Genomic DNA, 21,721 nt, shown 5'->3' with positions numbered 1-21,721 from the left:
GTGAGACGGTTTGCATCCAAACATCCGCGACTGCAATTGCAATAGACTAGCTCACGTATAGGCGGAATGTAATCATAGATATCAAAAACCTCGGCACTAGCTTCTTCGAGGCAGTTAAAGTTTTTGCTCATAACAAGTACCGCTATTTATACAACAAGTCAACAATTGCTGTGTTATGTTGGTCATTGTAATATGGTTGCCGTAATTTAACTAGCGGATAAAATAAGTGTTGGTCTTAACACTAATCTGATACATTGCAATTTTTGTGGATACCGGTATTTAAGAGGCTAAAATGCCAAAATCATTTAAATTTTTTCGGCTCCCCCTAACAAAAAGTTGGCCCCCCTTGCTCTGCGGTCTGGCTACGGTCCTGAATTGCATTGATTTTCCATAAAAAATAATTGCCAATAGACCCAACAGTGGCAATGCTGCTGGCATTGTAATTATGCCAAGCCACGCAGAAGTGACCAAATTGTTTTTTTAGGTAGCGTACTACAGCACATTTCAAAGCATCGTTCACTCACCGATCATTAGACAAATGTTCAGCAGAATGAATTCTTGAGTCACACCTTTTACAATATAACCTGCACAAACTTTTCTTTTCAATAGGCTACAAAACAAACATTTGAACAGAAACTTTTTGACAAACGTTAAGGTAAAAGCAATAGTTCTAGAGATTTGTTACGCTTTTTTTGCATTTACTTTTTCAGAAATATAAGAATACAGTAGGCCTATATTTCACAAAAATTTGTAAGTGTATCTAAGCAGTAAGAGCCGTGTAAAAATAAAAAATAAAAAAAAGTAAAACATCAATTTTACATTTCTGCTCAAAAACGAAACGTAATCTCTGTTTGACCAATTTCGCCATCAAGATATTTGAGCAAGCGCATGCAACAAGGACGGCAGCAACTAGAGTATAATAAGTTAGAGGAAACATGGCGTCAGTTTCAAGCAATTTGCATCACAAAATTGCCAATGTTTATGTGTTGTACATCAGTCTGCTGCTGATGTACGAGAATTCAAGGCCACAAGCTTGACCGATTGTCATTTAAGTCCAAGTTCAGTGATTCTCCATTTTTTTAAAACTTTGTATTCAACAAAATGAAATGCCTTCCGAATCCGTCTTGAAAACTAGGAAGTTTTCCAATTAGATTTCAACTTAAACTTCTTCTTTTTTCAGAACTTTAATTTCGATGTTGCGTGATCGGTTAATATTCGTAGCGGTGTTGGAATTTCTTGTAAATGCTCAGCAACAATGGAAGCAAAGCCAATCACTCCGCTTATTGAATTTGCATGAGGATAAACATAGCGCCAGCACTGAACAGACCGGATGCAGGGAGGGTGACAAACCAGGCAAATGCAATATTGCGAACCACGCTCCAATGAACAGCAGCACGTGACCGGAACCACCCAATAGAAACCACGGCTCCGACCTGAAGACGAACATAAATGGTGACATCCATGAAAATGCACAGTTGATTTTTTAAATGTTTTAAAACAGTTTTTAAATGATGCGATAAGATGCAAGACTTCTTCATGCTTGTATTGATGAACACTTCTATCTTATTACCATAAGGTGATGTTAAGCAGCAAGTATGCCAGTAAACAAAATGGACTATTTGTAATCTAACTTACCTTGCAATGTGTTGTCGAAACTGGAATGCCGAGATTTGAAGCAAGTAAAACTGTAACTGCTGTCATCAACTCCACACAAAAACCTCTGAAAATCGAAAAAATTTCAGGTTCACATACATGCATACATGCAAATATTGATTTTCAGATACGGTGCCAGCAAAGTGCTTCATAGTGAATGTAATTATTTACAAGCAACAGCATTCAAAACCTATAGATTACATGTAGGCTATACAAAACTACTGTACAGGAGTAAGCTTGAATGAAAGCTAAAGTAACAACAATTTGGTCGAGCAAAATAAATATTTGAAGAAAAGTTTATTCTGGTTTATTTAAAATAGTAATTTAACCTGGAAGGAGTTATTTTCGTTAAGTCATTTCCAATGGTTTCCATAACTCGTCTTCCTAATAGCCACAAGCCAACACTGATACCAATTCCTCCATACAACAGAAGATACCATGGTGTAAAAGCTTTCTGAACGACACTCCCCGACCAAAACACAATCCACAGTGCAATAAGTGGCCCGATGGCATTGCTGTAAGAAATAGAGATTGGAATTGTTTGTATCCCATCAATTATCACGTGTAAACGTAAAATACAATAAGAGTAAACAAGCTGTTTCCCAGGCATTTAATTTAAAGGCGCGATACGTTTTTCTTCTAAAACTTTGCCAAACTAGCACAAGATGTAAGATGAGTGATAATTGTAAACTATCACTAACAGTATCTGATGATACTTCAATTACATCTGACGATAACATTTGATGATACTTTTATTAGCGAAACACATAGTTGTGATGATCCATTAATGTAAAATCTTCAATTATTTTTGCTTCTTGCAATTTATTTATTTTTCATGAAAAACTGGCGATAATGATGCCTTCAATAAACTGTGTAGAAGCCACCAAAAGTTTCCACTGCGCTGAAAGCTGACAAATTTTCTGAGTGTTTTTTGGTTTTACAATGATTTATGCAGTTGCATCAGCCAATAAGGTATTTGATTACAAACATTTTCACACATCCTACATTTTTTATGCTTTTTCTCACCTAACATCGTTGCCGCCATGAGCGAAGCTTGTTAAACAAGCTGTGAGAATTTGAATGGTGGAAAAGAGGTGGCGAGCTACTGGGGGGTCTTCTTCTTCGTCGTCGAGGTAAACTTTTGGATCTTCTTTCTTGCATTCATTTGGCAGGCCCATTGATTTCTCAGGAGCACCAACCTAAAAAGCGAACCATGATAATCACGTTGTTTTTCGATCAGCTCAGTGGCCAAGTTGTTATCACTTAAGGCTCTGATGCTGGTAAATCTGAGATCGATTCCAAGTCGGGTCAAATCGAAGATTTTAGAAACGTTACCGATTGTGTTGTTTTTTACATAACGCAGTGAGAATAATTCGGGTTATAATGGGATGACATCCCAAATATGATACAAAACTAAAAGTGAGCCCTGTCGCTAAAAGACTTTAGCAGTTGTATAGCGACAATGAATAAACCATAACATTATTATATTGTGTTGCTTTATTATTGTTTTCCACTGACGAATTTTCCTCTTCTTCAGACCTAGATAGCTTACCGTGACGTCATACATTTCGAGCCGGTTGAACGAGTTTGAACTATCTGATGACGTCAGCTGAACAGCGAAGCTTGTGCAGCTCTCGCTCATCAGCTCGGTCGTGGATTCATCTTGGCTTGTCTGTAATGGAATATAGACAAGAATGGTAGTTTTTTTTCAATATAATGAAATAAAGTTGGAATTGTATGTTGCAGATTTTGTACAGTAATTAGTTATTAGATATTTTTAATTTATGGTGCACTGTTTGCAACAGGAAAAGGATTTGTAGTATGACTATTTCAGAGCTGAGCTATGAGCTATTTTTTGCTTTGGCATCCAACTCCAAAAATGCAACGATGCAAAAATATTGCGCAATACTATTGTTCTTGTGTTGAGCATGCAGCATTTATTTATGATTTGTATGACGTAAACTTTCGCCTTTGTCCTCTGTTAGATTTGTGGATGAACAAGCGGTTTTATCAGTAGCGGATCCTGGGGGAAAACTTGGTCATATTTTCCAGAATAAAAATTTTAGATCGGTTACTGCGTTCTGCACACGTATTAACTCCCAAAATTAAAAAACAATGGTCCAACTTTACATACAGCACATTAAGCCAAGAAGGCGAAATAAATAATCAAATAGACAGTGGGAAACCCTGATTATCAACATACCTCTTCGTTAAACCGAACAAACTTTCGTTGATCTGTAACAAGGGAAGCGTTTTCCAAATTGCCTATGAAAAATATGTCGTATGATGATTTTGTGATCTATTTTAAACATTCCATTTTACAACATACAAAGATGATTGCTGGCATTGTTTGATTTTGCCAATATTCCAAAAATCTGACAACCCTATTTATTAGAAGTTTAACCATTGTCATATTCACAAAAGTGTTTTCTTTGATACAGAATATTTTAATGGGTTGCGTGTAATCTATGTTTACAAAAATAATGCAATAATAAATCAATCATAACCTTACTGTAGGCCTACACATTACACAATGTTTATAGAAATAGTTTTCTTGGCAGATTCCTGTCCAACATTTTCAGTTTGGTTGTGCACAGCTCAACATTGGTTGTGTACAGCTCAACATTGGTTGTGTACAGCTCAACATTGGCTGTGTACAGCTCTACATTGGTTGTGTACAGCTCAACATTGGTTGTGTACAGCTCAACATTGGTTGTGTACAGCTCAACATTGGTTGTGCACAGCTCAACATTGGTGTGCACAGCTCAACATTGGTTGTGTACAGCTCAACATTGGTTGTGTACAGCTCAACATTGGTTGTGTACAGCTCAACATTGGTTGTGCACAGCTCAACATTGGTTGTGCACAGCTCAACATTGGTTGTGTACAGCTCAACAATGGTTGTGCACAGCTCAACATTGGTTGTGTACAGCTCAACATTGGTTGTGTACAGCTCAACATTGGTTGTGTACAGCTCAACATTGGTTGTGTACAGCTCAACATTGGTTGTGTACAGCTCAACATTGGTTGTGTACAGCTCAACATTGGTTGTGTACAGCTCAACATTGGTTGTGTACAGCTCAACATTGGTTGTGTACAGCTCAACATTGGTTGTGTACAGCTCTACATTGGTTGTGTACAGCTCTTGCTTTCCTCATTTGAATTATATTGATAACAACAGGCTAACTCTTATCTAATACCGTGTGCAAGCGGGAAATAAGACTCAATTAAAATAAATAAAAATGTGAAATTTTAATTTTATAAACTGACCAAATCCTTGTTTCTTGAGAGAACCTTCCCAGCGAGATGAAGATTGCAGTAGCTGCAGTGAAAAGTAATTCTTAGTACGTTAGCAAAAACTCTTTATTTGCAAAAAAGATAAGTAGCCTAAACCAGAAAATGCTAAATGATTTTACGGCATTTCACACAAGTGATTTGTGGTTTGTGTAGAGGTAGCCTACGTAACTTTAGTTCCTATAAAAATGTGAGCAACGCAACTTATACAAGAAACCCTGTTCTGAAACTTTAACCTTTTCTTGTTCTGTACAATACTAGTTTAAGTTAAGCGATGCTTTATTTGGCTCTGCTTAGCATTACGCTTGGCATTGAGCACTCTTTTATTGCATTCATTAACTATTTAATACTACTTATTGTAACATATAAGCACGATTGATTGAATAGAATTCAGTGGAAACCAAATTTTCTAATCAAAATTAAACAAATTTATTGTGGCTGGAAGTAGTTTTATATTCAAGAAAACAACAAGCCATAATTGGTATGCACCTCTGATGTGATGGAACTTTTTCTGCAGATTGATTCAGATGCGGTTTCTATATCTTTATCTTCGTCGGGTTGTCGTTTATCTTGTTCTGATTTTTCTGCAGATAGAAAACATAAACTGTATTTACAAAGTGAAAAAAATGAACTTTTCTTCTTAGTAGGACCTACTGAAAAGACCGTTCAATTATATTCGCTTAAAATGATTTTTTTGTAAAACATTCTCAACATTCAATTTTTGCTGATTGATTGCGATTTTTTATACAATGCTTCATCATGACAGCTTGCTCACCTGCTTTGGCGCGCACTCTAGGGACAGCATAACATTGTACTACAATGGCCACTATCACCATTCCGCCAACGGAAATCAACAACGTCCCCCAGACTGGCAATGTGTCAAATCCAAGAACTGAAATCGAATGAATCTCATCAGTTACGTAGGCTATATGCTTTTGAAGACTGAAGCAATGTTGCTAAAGTAGAATGAAATACTACTGTATTAATACTTGTATCATTTTCTCATGCCTTTGAAGACTCTATTAATAATATTACTGCTTAAATATACCCTTTAAAATCTAATTATTTTTTAAAGGTGTTACTATAAACACTGTTATTAAACTTTCTGAACTATTTTATCTCCATGGGATAAGCGAATACAATGGCAATAATTGCCATATAAAAGGATCTAAATGCCAAGCGCAGTTCTCTGTAGAACAAACCCTAATAAACAAAATCAATTTTATTAAAGTAACCGTACCAGCCTGTTTTACTCTGTGAAATTGCCAGAAGATTTGTATTTAAGAACTTTTTAAGATCCCACTAAAATGCTAATAACTGTATGTCGGCTCCACAATAAATACGTTTTGAGTAAACACTATTGTTTATGCTTAAAAGGTATCATCTAATTTGACTTTGAACTTGCATTTTGTTTGTACGGAATAAGAATAATGAATATTTTAAAAACGGTTTATTGTTGTTCAACTTACGAGGAGCTCCAGAGTGTAAAATCGAGAATATGTTCACTCCAATGGTGATCGCATAGAACAGGGGGAGCATTTTCAACCCAGCTTCGAGAGAGTTTTTCTATAAACAAGTTGTTGTAAAAACAATTTTTCAAAATTTTAAAAATCATTAAGCCAAGACTTATGCAACACGACAGTAAAGATTGAGTTAAAATTAATTTTCTGCATGAACTGCTTTGTTAAGGTTAAAAAGTTGTCACAATAATAGATCTTAAATACACCAGCTTGAAACCTTTGAGAAAAATAAGTGTTTTTGCTTTCAAAAATGTTAAACTCAAAATTAAAAAGTCAATTACTTCTAGGCCTATTTGATAAAACATGATATAAATTATTGAAAAAATGAAGAGCCCAGCAAAATGTAGATACTGAACTCATGTTCAGCAAACTTTTCGTAAACTATACTGTTCTCATCGTCAGTGATATAAAATGGATATGTTTTAAAGTGTTTAATGATGTTGTTGGTGTTTTATTGTAGAATGTATTTAAAAAAATAATAATCAAATTAATCTTCAGTGAAGCAAGGCGTTACTTACCGCATCAAGAATAAACCGTTGGACAAAGTAGAACAATGCCACCGCCATGAACCCAGCCAGCACAGGCGATATGAACCAGCTGGCCACTAAAACAAAATGGAGGTTGGCTCACTTGAGTAATTATTTCGAAATAATTTGAAAAAGCTTTAGTTGAGAGTTGACTTTGCTTTATTACAAAAATACAAAGCTAAGCAGGATAAACCAGTTAGACTTAACGTTATTGTATTTAGACATAGCCTACATTGCAAAAAAAAACTGTAAAAGAATCAAAACACTTTGTTAAGTTGTTAGACAAAACATAATCACTTGCAAACAATAAAATGTCAATCTGAGGGTTTAAAAATAGATATTTCTCTTTCTGATAGACCAAATTAAAACTGTTAGGTTCATTTAACTTTTCTTAACTCATGGGCTATAAATTTGCCTTGCTGAATCAATTTTTTCGGCCAATAAGATCATTGCAATACGTTGGTGTGGCTTTGCAAACATGCACAGCAAGTAAACGAATAACTATGTTTGATAACGCGTGTTGATTAAAATTTTATTTGTGACAGGCATTGGCAATTATCCAGATAAAAAAAATCGTCATTTTTACATTGATTCAATATCTGCAGGTAAGATCAACACAAAGCAATGTTTTTGTATTGACTTAATTTCCAAAAATTAAACTAAAAAAATGATGACTACAATTAAAGTCAAGTGTTTGATGCCACTCGACATGTTTGCAGGAGTTAAGCAAGCTTGGCGAATAAACAAAAGATTTTCTGATATGAGCTCTTCACTGTTGATTGTGACTTTCAGACAAACGTTGTTCCCAAGAAATATTTTGTTTGTTGATGTTAGGAAGAATTACTCCTTATGTGTGAAGAGAAGCCCAGCTAAAAAACGTCCTTTCAACATTGTTTCAACGTCTACAGACGTTGAATCGTTGTAAAAAAGAAGAATATGTCTATCTGGGGCCATCAATAATCAAAACGAGAACTAGCTGGAGCATACATGAGAACAGGCATGTTATTCATGCTGCAGCCCAAAATCAATGTATATATTATGCCAATTTATGTAGAAAGAACATCGTTAACTTTAAGCAGACTTGTTGATGCCGATTGATACCGAAATTTAGCGGCATTCATTCACCACTCACAGTGTTCAAACAGTTTTAGACTACTGCAATCTAAACTCAATATTTGAGTATAAATATTGATTTAATCGTACCAATAAGTCCCAAATTGGACCAGGTAACGCCCTGCGCTCCCACGGCAACCAATGAAAAGCCAATACACGCCCCAACTATGCTGTGTGTTCCAGAAACAGGTACTTTAAATATCGTTGCAATTAGCTGCCACACTCCGGAACCTGCAATAAATCAATAGTTGCAAAGGTTTTATAAAGCAGGAGTTTTGTAAGGTAATTAATTTTAACGTTGTACTATTTAAGTGTTGCCATGTTGGGTGGAACTATTAACGTATTTTGTGCACATGAATTCATTTGGAAAACCTTACCGTCTTTAAAATTGAAATTGCTGAATTTTTCAAAAATTAAATTTATTTGGTTCATTTTTGCATATTCTGGATCAAAGAGACAAAGTGATGCATCGAGCACATTCTTCTCTAACTTAAAAAGATGTTCAATCTTTCCGTGGGAGCTCCTTATACTCTTGGTGAACACTTTGTGTCAATGTGTGACAGTAGAGTAATCACATCGTCGTCTTACAGGAAGCAGGAAGAGAATTGCAGTTCCCAAAAAGTGATATTTTGCCCCCAAACAAAGGATTTTAACATTAATATAACTTTTGTTGGATTTTTTTTTCGACTCTTAAAACTATTTTTCGACCAAATATTGTCTATCGGGGTGCTTCGCTGCTGCATTAGTCACCGCATGAACATAATCGTGGGATCAGAAAATTTTTTAGTCGACATATAAAGCTAATACAACAAGGCAAAGTAACTTTCAATATGTCTCTGCTTTAGACTGCTTACCAATCATTGCTGCCACTTCTCCCTTCATCAGCAATTCAACTCCATCCTCTGTTTGATACACAGCGACATCGATAATGCCCTTTCTGATCATTTCTCCAACTTTCGCTCCCAGTAAAATGGCACCCGCAATTTCAAATATCGTAGCTAGTATACAAGCCTGAAAATGTAAACAAAAGAACCATTAAACTGCTTGTTTTATGATTTTGCATTGTTGCATGTCCACGACAGTCACTTTATCTGACCCAGATCTGGTCAGGTCCGTACCCGATCTGGTAAAGATCTGGATTAGATAAAGTAGCTGTCTTGGAGTGTTTCAAAAGCAACATTGTTCAAATGCCTTAGAAAGGTCAATAAGTTATCAAAAGTAAATTACATTTTTATAAGTCCCAATGCCTAAGTCATTTATAACCTAATAACCCCGAGAAATTGTCTAGAATAAGTTTATTGAAAAGGTAATAGATGAGTTTTTAAACTTTATTTGTACTGGGTCTGATGATATACCACATGCTACAGTACTGTAGCTCCGATAAATTTACAATCTTTGTTTTGAAGTACTGCCAGATGTACATTTGTTACCTGCTTCAAAGTGAGAACTTTTGCACCGATCGCTGTACCGAAGCTGTTAGCAACGTCATTGGCGCCGACAGAAAACGAAAGAATAAAAGCAGCGATGAAGCCGACAATCAGCAACCAAAGCACATCTTCTGGAAGCCATGACGTAGTGGTAGCTCCTGAAACGTAATAACCAGATGTTAGATTTCTGTTTATCTACAATTAAGTGTTTAAAGTCAAAGGTACTTGACATTTCTCGAACAAATTCTCACAGCCTTTATTAGAAACTAAGTCAATTGTAAGACTGAAAAATAAGAACGCTGGTCGGATACATTAGTTCATCCACCAAGAGCCGCAGCTTCGTATGGGAAAGATATTTGGTAATATGCTCTAAGGTAATCACAAGGATTTCTTTTTTTGATAATCCGCCTACTTTAATTAAATCATTCCCTAGGCCTACAGAAAAAGAACCGGGATACGACAAAGCAAACGAATGCTACTAGAAGGTAAACCAAGTCGCTCAGGAAACTCAAAAATGGAGATAGATCTGAGAGACCAACTACTAATAGAAACGTGAAACTAAAGAACAAACTTGGAAAGTTACGAAAGCGCACCATGCAATGTAACACTTGGATCATCTGGCCGATAGAATTCATCAGTCAGCCGACCAACTTAGCTCTTCTACGTCATGATAATGCAACTTTAAGTTTTACCTGTCAAGACACCCATTGCTGTTGCCACGCTTGTAGACATTTTCGAATCTTTGAGAATACCACAAACAATGTTTATCAGCCTATCAGAGTTTACTTTAAATACAATGCAAAGGTATAACACCTTGATATAATAGTTTTCTAACCTAAAAATAAGCAAAAAAACTTAACAACATATACATCGCCTTCTTGTACATTGTAAGCATTTAATCAAGTGCCGATCAGCATAAATATCATCACATCATGGGATATAAAAACTTTCTGGGATGGCTGCATGACTCTGAATATTGTTGAACTTTTTCATTTGTGAAAGCAAAATGACACTAATTTCTCAATCACTACGGCTCTCAGAAGCATTGCAAGTTTGCAAACGTTTAAGAATTCAATATTCTACGTCTGTAAATTAGCGTCTACTTCATTATTATGTTTTGTATCCTACTCGAATAAAGTATCCTACATTTTGCAGCTTTTGTTGATTTATTAACTTAAGACACTATAGATCAAAATCAACCAAAATATAATTTTTTATCAGCTGAGATGTTCATTAAACTTATTAAAATCTTTCATTTATCAAAATTGATTTTGCTCTCATCAAAAGTTAACATTTACTTACTACAAATGCTTGAAACACCAGATGTTGACCATAGCTATGTACTCAAGCTTTTTACGGTGACCAACGCCTTTACTATCACCATTGATAACTGAATGAATGCCCGTTTACTAGCTCCGCTGATGGACTTTGTCTTGAGTGAGTTGGCATTGGAATAACGACGTAGCTTTCTATGCCAATAACGTTTTTATTTTTGTTGCTATTTCAACGCCGTCAACTGAATAATTACTTTCAAAAAATGCATTTCAAAATGTTTCAAAACTGCAAATCGGCAGTAGACGTTGATAGAGCTAAATACCTTTATCATGTTCTGCACTAACTTTTCAGAACAGACCACGTGCAATTGCACCAAGTGGTTTATATAGTAGCATTATTATGCAAACATACAAAATACCTTCCAGCTCATGAAGTATTTCATTCAATGAAAATTCTAAATCTGATGTAGCCGCTGCTTATGGTTTATCTTTGCACTTTGCTTTGGTACTGTTACTGGGTCTTCTAAATGTCAATTTTGCAACCGCCCGGTGAGCAATGAGTTAAACATTTAACTGTTTTTTTTTGTGGTTGCCAGGTAAGGCCAATAAAAGTCACTTTGGTAAACTTGTTTTTGATAAACTGTCCTTGAGCAATCTCCGTGTGGACGCTTTCATGGATAAAATAAAGAGTAAAGTTGTCAGTCTCCACAACGTTCGTTGCTTTGTTTGGCCGACACACAGTATGTTGGCTGGTATAACAAACTTGGACAAATGCGATCAATCTGTTTTAAATTAAATTTCTATTTCACTTCGCAAAATGCTGTAAAATAAAATCTTTCTTTTTCTTTGATATCTTTAAACATTGACAGTGCGTTGACAGTGCTGTACGTCAGTTGGAAGAGCCAAAGTATTCAATAATGATTTTCAAAGTAAAAATGTGTCAACAATAATCGAAAAGTAACAAAAAATCAGTTCGGTTAGTCAAATTCTAAGGTTATGTTACAAACAAACAGGCTGCCGGTACTTTAATGTCCAGAATATCCATAAACCCAAACCAAGACTCAAGAAATGATTTTAACGTGGTTGATCACCACTGGTTGAAAAATGTATATAAATAGACAGAAAATTTAAAAGAATTATTTATTTTTTTATGCATATTCGCAAGTTAAGTGTGGTATAAGTTTTTTTGCAGCACATACTGAATCTTGTGTAAGTGACTAAGTGTAACCGGCTATGGTTTAGTGACATCTGCTACCTAAACAAAGCTAATATAATTTATGTTCAAACGAACTTGTCACCTTCTTATAAAGGAAAAACTATGAGCTAAAAAAAGCAAAATTTAAGTGCGGTTTATCAAAAATTTATTGATTAAATGCGTTTTTTGGTCTGAAAGAAATGTTTTGCGGCGTCATCTTCTCACACTGTTATTGTTAAAGTTTTTAGAATGATATTGATGAATTGAATATTTGCGGTCGTTATTGTGAAAACAATGCAGTTAGACCACTTGGTGACTTTCTGCAAAGATTTTCTTTTGGAGAAATATTTTGTCTCAGTAACAAAAATCAGCATAATCTAATTTAGGTTAAAAAATTTGCAAGCAACAACACTTTGCAAAACGAGAAAAATTACGTTTTTAATTTTTCCACCCCTTCTCATTAACTAAACTATTGAAAAATTATTCGATTTTTATAAATTATCGAGTGAGCATGATTGAGGTGGTCAAGCGTTTAAATCACAAGTTTTTAAGTGAGCAATATAAAAAGCCTATCACAATTGTTATTACTAAACTAACACTTTTGTTTGGTCTAACAGATTTTTTGCTTTTTTACGTTAAAACAATTAAAGCTTTTTGGAATTTTTTTTAAGAAGTTACGTTCGTTAAATGTGATTCAGTGGAGTGGTATCTCACTCAATCGACCTGTGTTTAAAACTCAGTGCTGTTGCCCAGATAACGTTAGTTAAGGGCTTGACTTTACGAACGAAGAAGCTGCAAAATTAAGCGGCGCTGGTTCGCATCTCGGAGTGTGCGCTTGAGCAACGCATTTCAAGGGCTGCTCTCCATTCAGCGACACCAAGTGGATTGATTAATTTGCAGACAACAGCATTCAACAACCGGAAACTTCTCGACAAATCTCGGTTACTGAGCCTGCATCAGTGATTCAAAGCCTCTACAAGTATGCAAAACTGCCAGAATTAAGCTCTCAAAGAAGCTTTTTCAGTCCTAGGATAAACATTCAATCAATCAATCAATTTAAATACCTAAATGAACTCTTAAGCAAAAGTTTTGGCTTTCTCTTTGCTCAAACCAAAATGGCAAATTACATGAATTCTAAATTACTTGCAAACTAACAACATTTTTATGAAGTTGGGGTTCACTATTTCATTGAAAGCTTTTAGATGTTTTGACTGCAAAGGGGGTGGCATGCGGCTTGATTGCCGTACTTTCATGTTTTGGAAGTCATCACGTATCGCCACATTTCCTGGCCGCAAACGTGCGCATGGAAAGGGCTTACATTGTACGTCAATAAATTTTAAACAAGGATCGTTTCTATTTATAAGCAATGTTACTCAATAGCACTTGTAGTTGCATTTCAGACCATAAACATACGTGCTACATTTCAACTAAGATGGATCCACAAATGTTTGGATATTGATAAAACAAGACATGATTTTGTTCTAATTTGAAAGAAGTGAAGCACGTAGACGATGCAATAAAACGCAAAACACATTAGTTCTGGTTACTTCTATTTCTGCTTTGCACGACCTTCGCAAAAAGCTTTTGTTTTTTTGTTCAACTTATATAATATGTTATGTTCCAGAATATTTATCGACCAAACAGCGCAATGATCAGGATTCGATTTATTTTCACACCAAAAATAGATTACATAAAAAAGATGACAAAACTTTAATTGAACGTTCTTCACGAAAGGAGTGTAGGACAAGAATCATCAAAAACTAATGACCAGGATTTATTTTAAGAAATTTTGTTTGTCATATTACTTTAAAAAAGTTTTATACGAACAACACCTGACACACCCCAATGTAGGCTAAGGTCATTGTCTTATAGCCAAAGAATTAGGCTGACTTATCATCGGTACAAAAAGAAAACTCAACATTAGTTTATGATGTGCTTGAAACAAATTTGAAAATTTCAGAAAGCTGGGATCCAACATTTTGTGTTTAATGAACACATCTGTGTCTTCTAAACACTTTACGATGCTAGGCTCCCGAAGCGGACTCTAAGCTCTTCCAAATATCTAACAAACAACAAACTTATAATATGTCCACTTTAGAAAACCTATCCAACTGCTTTATTTATTCAATAAATAAAAAGTTAGTTAGAAAACATTTGAATGAAGCTACGTCAAAACTAAGTGTATTTTTCTTTAAAAGATGTGACAAGTACTTCCTAAATTGATGATGCTTTTAAATTAAATTGCAGCTTTTAATTTTTTATTACCGCAGTAGCCTATAGTGTAGAATGTAGATGCTTTATTATAGGCTGGGTGGCCAAGTGGCAAAAACGTATGGACGCATACGAACATCTCAGATGGACATCGCCTCGACACCGCTCAGCAGGCACGCGGTAAAGTCCTGCACAGATGCTTAGTTACTTGAGGTTAAAGAAGTAAACTTGGTTTCCTGCATATGTGTCAAATTAATTCATGTCCAAATGCTCTAATAACTGACAAACAGCAAGAAGCACGAAAACTGTTTTCTTAAGACAGTTTTAGTTGTCGATGAAAATGTTTAATCTAGCTTTTAACATAGACCTAATTTCAATGTTAATCCTTCTGGATCAATCAATTATTACACAAATTAATGGGAGACATTTGAATTTTGTTGTCCGCAGCTATTTCTGAGTCGATACGCTGGAAATTGTTTGTAAAAGTTTTGCAGCTTTAAAGGTTGCGACATCTACGATCTGCAGAGCAAACGCTCGAAGCATTCCATCGCTTCAAAGGCGCACCTTAACAAATTAAATTTCGAAAGCGATTTGTTAAATAAATATCATTGTTCATTCTCATTACCAGTGTCAGTTGTCACGGAATCTCAGTGTACTTAGCATCAAGCTTGTAATTGGCAAACAGTTTTCAAGTGGCTATGACGCACATGCAGATAAAAAAACAAAAAAACTTCTCCAAGTTTTGATATCCTAATTGACTATTAAAGTTTGAAAATGATAATATTGTGTGTTAAATATAATTTTTTACTGAAAACAAATCATTAACGTCTGGGTCGAGGAGCGATAAAGCTTCTGAGCGTATTAGACTGGTGCAAACATCATCATTTTGTGGTCAAAATCAAACATAATTGCTTGTGAGAGCCGCTCGGCAAGAGATAAGAGTTGTTACCCACACATTCCCTCTTCTCTCGATGATTTTCGTAATGTTTCCATTCTTCAATTTTTTCTTCAAAAGGTCTTTTTTTGGAAATTTATTAATCTAAGAACCTGGGGGTCTCATTGGTGCAGGATCCAAATTATGCTCACACGGCCCTGATTACATCGACGCTAGTAAACTTGGTGCTTTTTACATTGATTCATCGTTTGTAGAAGTTGAATCAATGCAAAAAAAGACTTTATTTAGGAAATAAATTAAAATAGAAAATCCGTGTTCTACTTTTGCGGTGTTTTGACACCCAAACTTTTCAGTATTCGGTGTTTTGACAGTTAAAAAAAGCAATCCTTGACCTTGTGAGGTATTGGTAACGGATAAAGAATGCGATTAATCATTCTAAAATCCGAAAAGCTTACTTAGACAGCAAAATCTGCCATTTTTACATTGACTCAACGTTTGCAGATGTAGAATCAACGTAATAACGACGGATTTTGATGTCTGGGTAACAGAGGCTACACATTTTTGTGCATGTTGCACGCAATACAAAAATAAAATAAAAACAGAAGTCTTCAGTTGAGCTCCACCTTTGTAAGCAAGTTTACTCGTAATAAGGTTTTATTAGTTTGCTTTGAGTACAAGCGATTGTTTGAGCATCCCAAAAATAGTTGAAACTTTATGAAACTTCAAACAGTAGCGTCAATTCTAAATTAAATATTGGCCATGAAACTAACTTTGAAATAAATAATGTTGTTTTCAAACAAAATAACCAAAAATATTTGTTCGTTTTGCTTAGGTATCTTTTTTATAAGACACGTTCTTTGCGTATTCCATTCTCCTATAAGCGCAAAAATACGACAAGGAAAGTATGCTTATTTTCAGCCGTAGCTATGGCAAAAACAAAATTATGAGCATGCTTACACGTAGGCTATGCAATCTGTGTATGAATAACAATCCACGAGTAGAAAAAGCATCATCACTGAAGATTTTACGGGGCAAAACTGGTCTAAGAAGAAACTCAACAAATATTTTCGTATAGTTGTTATTTTTATCACTGTGAATCAACTCTTCCTAACTTGTTTGCGAGACGATGAGAGAGTATTACGTCTAAATAAACTTTCTTTCATGAACATTGTGGAAATCTGGTCCATTGCCCCTTGCAGCAATGGACAAGATTTTGTGAAGCTGGGATGGTAAAAGGATAGACCCTCGGCCCCAGAGGCTCACACGACGACGACGTGGAAATCTTGGATTGAAAACATTAGTGTTGCTTGTAATTACAACATGGAGTTTGGGAACTAGTTGTCTCCGCCATTCCTTAAAAAGTTGACAGTCGAAATGTAGGATCACATCAATAACAACCATTTCGATTTTCTCTGCCTTATACTCATCACAATGATATGCATTTGATTTAATGAGGCCATTCAGCTCCAATAAACATCCAAAGTTAATAGTTATTTGTTGGAGATGAAGCTTAGTCTTGTAAAATAAAAAAATAAAAAATAAAAAAATTGGTTTTAGAAAAAAAAATTAAATGTCTTTTCAGAAAAACGAAAAAAATGCAATTTCAATTGATTCATAGTAGGATGCAAATTATGTTTTGTGTCTTTGTGTCATTTGCCATTTCTCACACGTTTAAAACAGTTATAGTTTCATGTTTTTCTTCAGGAAGGACAACTTACTCCTGGTAAATATTTTTACATCAAGTTTAAGCACCGTAACCACCTTAACACTTATAGACACGTGACACGGATGATGACGCAATTCTACAAAATGGTCACTCGCAACGACGTAACGACCAACAACGAACACAACGTAAAGTCTTAACAATCCCACGACGTTAGATGGCGCAAACGAGTTCAACAAAACGCAAACAGAAAAATTACAAGAATTTTTTGATTCAAGGCAAAGTAGGTTTGCAGTGTCCTGTGTTGATTTTCTTCAATTTTATGTCTTTATTAATACATAAAACTGATATTTGGTGTTAAAACATGGTCGTCAAGTTTACATAAAGCACTTCGTCCTTTCATCTCCCACGAACTTTCTTTCTTCTTTCTTGAATTAATCTAGCCTGGGTTGTGTAAATAATCATGTCAAATAACGCTTGAACCAAAAAAAAGATTCAAAAAAGATTGTATTTTCTTTCTTGTGACGGGGGTGGGATTTTCCACAATTCTTCATATTGGACTGAAAACACGTGCCAGTTATCCAGGAAGAATAACTTTAACCCTTCTGCCGCAAAACTGCCAAACCTATGAATAAGGGAAAAGTTTTGTCTCGTTTGATTGTCTTAATAATATTGTACTTTCAACGATTTTTCGAATATATTTTCCACACTTGCTGCAGCCATAGTATCTTCAACGGGTACATTGTGTCAAAATGCTTGAAATTTCCAGGTTGAGCAAAGCGTGTGAGAGCGCCTACGTCGGTTCGACATCGTTCCAAAGCAATGGAGTTGGTCTGTGCAGAGGGTAGGCGTTGATTACATCGTCTGTCGTCTGCTCTTCAGTTCACTCACAGACAGAACTTGAAGGACACATCAAGGCATCTCCAGGTGGTTAAAATGGATGCAGAAAGCGAGCGTTTCATCAAAGTTTTGTTGGCTTTCCAGATGGTCAAATATAACATCTTCATTCTTCAGCTTTTATGGTAGCCTACTCCTAGAGAAAATCAACCGCAGACCACACCATCTGTAACTGCGCCATCTACTATGCGCTAAATGGTGTGCGTTGTCTGCGTGAACTGGATAACGAATCAATTCAATGGCTGCTCGACACCTGCCCAAACATCTAGACAAGGGTGTCGCTGAACAAGGGTGGTAAAAGGCAGAGTCCCTCGACCCCTGGAGAGGCAAAGAAGGTTCAAACGAAGACGAAGAGAGTCAATACAAAAAATACTCTAGAACAGATCTTCCAATCTATCGATTTATCGCATTCAAGACGCACAGCATGGTGCACTATCAATAATCTCACTGGACAATCTCGATTCCAGACAATCACCCCGACAATGTCACGTCCCTGCCAACACGGTCGCATCGCAGTTAACAAAAAAAAAGGAGTAGCCTATACCAGGGTCACTTGACACTGCGTCAGTTCGTACTCCACAAAAGTTTGGAAATTGAGGCCGTGGCTGGAATGGAATTTGGTCTACCAAAACTAGAGGTGAAGGCACTTATTACCAACAATCTGGTAAACTTTCAAGCAATGCGGGTTTTGTGTCTCATTTCACATGAGGAAGGAATTCCTAGTCAGAAAAAATGTGCTAGTTCTACATTGTTTTAACATTTCTAGATGTTGAAACGACGTAAAAATGAAATTGCTAGTTAGGAATGCATCAGGTGTATAAAGGCACAATCCTTCCAGCAAAGTTTGTTTCAATACAATCAAAATATTTAGCGTAACTTAAACTTGTGAGAAAAATGCACCAATACAAAAACAGAAGTCTCCATTTTTGATATTCAGCTGTGGCGTGATTTTTTGGCTTGTAAGTTTTGTTAGCAGGGTACGGTGGTCGTCTACCAGAATTCTTGTGGCTGTTTGCAATGTATTTCGATTGCATTTAAAAGTAATTGAAAGAGTTCAATGAATGTGAGGAATCCCTTAAAAGTTAATAGGCTACTGTTGAAAGCAGAGAAGTTGTATCATATCAAGAAAGTAACTAGCACTAGGATTTGTACGTCACAGTGGACTAGAATCAAAAGCATGAGTAAATATGGTTTCATAGAGAACTACAAGCAAGGAATAAATTTGGTGAGATGCCTGGATCTTCTGCTGTAGATGAAGTAGCCTACTATTTTCAATTTCTTAAAAAGCAATGGGCAATTTGAAACTTTTGTTAGCATGTTCCCAATAACAGGGGCAGATAGGCTACTTGTTTTCGGTAACAATGACACTCACGCTATTTTTTTTACAAAAAAGTGAGTAGCTGAAAGCTGACTCCCGCTCTTAGAGAACTGGCGGTTTTAGTCGGTCTGTTTTGCTGAAAAAAAAAAGTAGTGAAGCACTCACATCACTCTAAAAATAGTCATTGGACATCAGAGTGAACATACCAAAGGTAAAGTCCAAGCGGTTTCAGGAACAGACGTAGAATAAACAAAGTGAATTCAGGATCCTTTGATTTTGTGTTGTGCATAGCGAAATGTCAATTCATTTAATTTTTAGGTCGTTTTTATTTCAAAACTCCAAAGCTTAGATTTTGGAAACAGTTACCACTTGGGTAGCCTACTTGGTAATCACTGATACATATCACCATGAAGCCAGTTACACTAGTCTGGCTAACTTTAAAGAACCGATCGTGACATTTTTTTATAATTTAGTTTTTAGAGTAGACCACACAACCTATACTTCTTAGTGCTTTCACGTTTTATTGCGGGAGTCTCGAACGCTTCACATGTGCCTATATCTCCTCGCCATCTATTAAGATCAACTCGCTCAGCTGCAGAAGGTTGCATATACATATAAGCTACTGCTAACAATTAGCCCTAGCTTGCCAATAACCGACATGACCTATAACTGATGATTTGGAAAGATTTGGTTGAGATATTTTTTTACATTTTTATCTCTTGCCCGGTTGTGATCTTCGGTACATTCGTCTTATGTATGAAGTATTGGACTCATCTGTTTATTTTGTAATAGTTTTGCGTAAAGTTAATTTGTTACTAAATAGTTAAAGTAATTTGTGAGCATTTGCTTAGTTGGCGAGTGTGACAGGAATAAATTACAAAGCGGGAAAGCTGATGAAATTTCCTAGAAGTCGTGACTATGGCTTTTTTACAAACAGCGGTTTTTCTATTTTTATTTCTTTTGACAAAATCACCGGCAAAGCAGGTCTCCGATGAAAAAGAGCACGTTTAGCAAATGATCCAGGCTACTTACATTTTCGTTTTCACAGATGATGCAAGTGAATCAAAATAGTAATTAAAACATTTGTCAGTTGCGTGAAGAGTTTTTTGACTTTTTTTTACACAACGCATTGGTTTGTGTTTGTTTTCTTCCCACCGTATCCACTCCTTAAAAGTTTTCTTAACTCCAACATTGCAAAAGATGTAACTTTTACATTTTACGTTAATAGGTAAGAAATCAAAGATTAAAATAAGCAAAAAAATCAGTATAACCTGTATCATTTCTGAACGATTTAATTATTGAGTTGTACAACAGATAATAATACTTTTCAATAATGTTTATCCAATTATTCATATTTTGCTTGGCTATCACTTCAACTGGGCCAAGTAAAGCCTCGTCAAGTCTTCCAAACAAAATTTTTTATCCAACGTGTTCACCATCTTCATTGTTGCCCGAAAACTGTGTCTTGGTACAATGCAGCAACGATTATGCGATCATTGCCTTTGAAGTTGAGATGTTGGATAAATTCTCGCTGAATACAGGTAGATAAGAAACAGCTGTAGCTAACGTGTGAAAGTGATTTATGGATGTGAATGTACATGTCTGTTGTCTGGTTGGCCATCAGAGACACTTCTAGACATCAAGTTTTAGCGACAAAACGTATTGATACAGCACTTCAAAGAGTGATTTAGTTTACGTTGTAAAACTTCATTTATCGTTTAGAAGTTATAATAATGCTTGAATAGATGGTTTCCTAGCCCATGCTGTGGCATTAGGCTTACTTGCAAAGTTTTTCCTTACACAATTTCTCAGAGTAAGTTCATTCTCTTAACCTCAGATTCTTTCTGGAAGTAGCGACCCAAACAATGGTTGTATCATTGCTGTCTGTATAAATCTCGCCATGGGTTGCACTGACGTTACGGATGGGTTACCAACATTCATCATCATCATAATCCATCGTCGGTTTGTTCCCCACTAGTGGGGGTGGCCGATTGTTTCCGCGCAGCAATTGTCTTAATCCCTTTTCTCCATTTCACCCTGTCCCTTGCATCTTCCTCCTTCAGTCCGACTTTTTTAAACTCATCCTTCACTTGTTGTTTCCACGTTCTTCTTGGACGACCGCGTTTCCTCTTCCCATCCACCTTTAGATCTAGTGCCTTTCTAAGAAAACTTCCTTCCTCCCTCCTTATCACATGTCCATACCATCTTACTCCATTTGCCCTTGCCAGTTGGTCTATGGTCTCTCTCATCTCTAGCATATCCAACAATTCTTCAGTCCTTTTTTCCCTTCTCGTTTTCACCCCACACATTGCTCTCACCATTGACCTTTCCGTTCTTCTCAGGATTGCCAGTTCACTCTCTCTCAATACCCATGTCTCGCTACCATATAGCATTGCAGGCCGCACACAGCTCCGATATACTTTTCCTTTCATCCTTAGTGAAAATTTTCTGCCATGCAACATTTCCCCACATTCCCTGAACTTTGCCCAGCCCAATCTCGCCCTTGTTGTCACCGCTGCTTCACATCCACCACTTCCATTTATCCGATCACCCAGATAACAGAAGTCTGTCACTGTTTCGATGCCATGGAAGAACTCATCATCATGGCCTTCCACTTCATTCCTTCCTTTACTGCATTTCCCACAAACAAAACACTTCGCCAATCTTGTTGCGGCTCTCTTGACATTAGCACATCTTGCATGTACCCACTTTCCACATTTCTTGCATTGCATTG

At 36.1% G+C, this 21,721-nt stretch overlaps 1 protein-coding gene across 1 annotated transcript; it reads right to left on the bottom strand.

Moving 5' to 3' along the window:
• Positions 1-216: 216 nt before the first annotated feature.
• On the bottom strand, positions 217-10,319 carry LOC145777963 (sodium-dependent phosphate transporter 2-like). Its single transcript, XM_082589335.1, has 15 exons — positions 10,227-10,319; positions 9,538-9,692; positions 8,962-9,118; positions 8,198-8,338; positions 6,986-7,071; positions 6,417-6,513; positions 5,723-5,839; positions 5,437-5,531; positions 4,924-4,975; positions 3,857-3,918; positions 3,206-3,325; positions 2,680-2,852; positions 1,983-2,168; positions 1,636-1,720; positions 217-1,433 (listed from the first exon to the last, which is right to left on the bottom strand). The coding sequence occupies exons 1-15, from the start codon at positions 10,264-10,266 to the stop codon at positions 1,281-1,283; spliced, it is 1,719 nt and encodes a 572-aa protein (XP_082445461.1). The 5' UTR covers positions 10,267-10,319; the 3' UTR covers positions 217-1,280.
• Between the last annotated feature and the right edge of the window lie 11,402 nt (positions 10,320-21,721).

This window comes from Aplidium turbinatum, chromosome 10 (assembly GCF_918807975.1).
Source record: "Aplidium turbinatum chromosome 10, kaAplTurb1.1, whole genome shotgun sequence".
NCBI lineage: Eukaryota > Metazoa > Chordata > Ascidiacea > Aplousobranchia > Polyclinidae > Aplidium > Aplidium turbinatum.
Note: the sequence above shows the minus strand (reverse complement) of the source record. Positions and strands in the feature narration are given on the sequence as shown.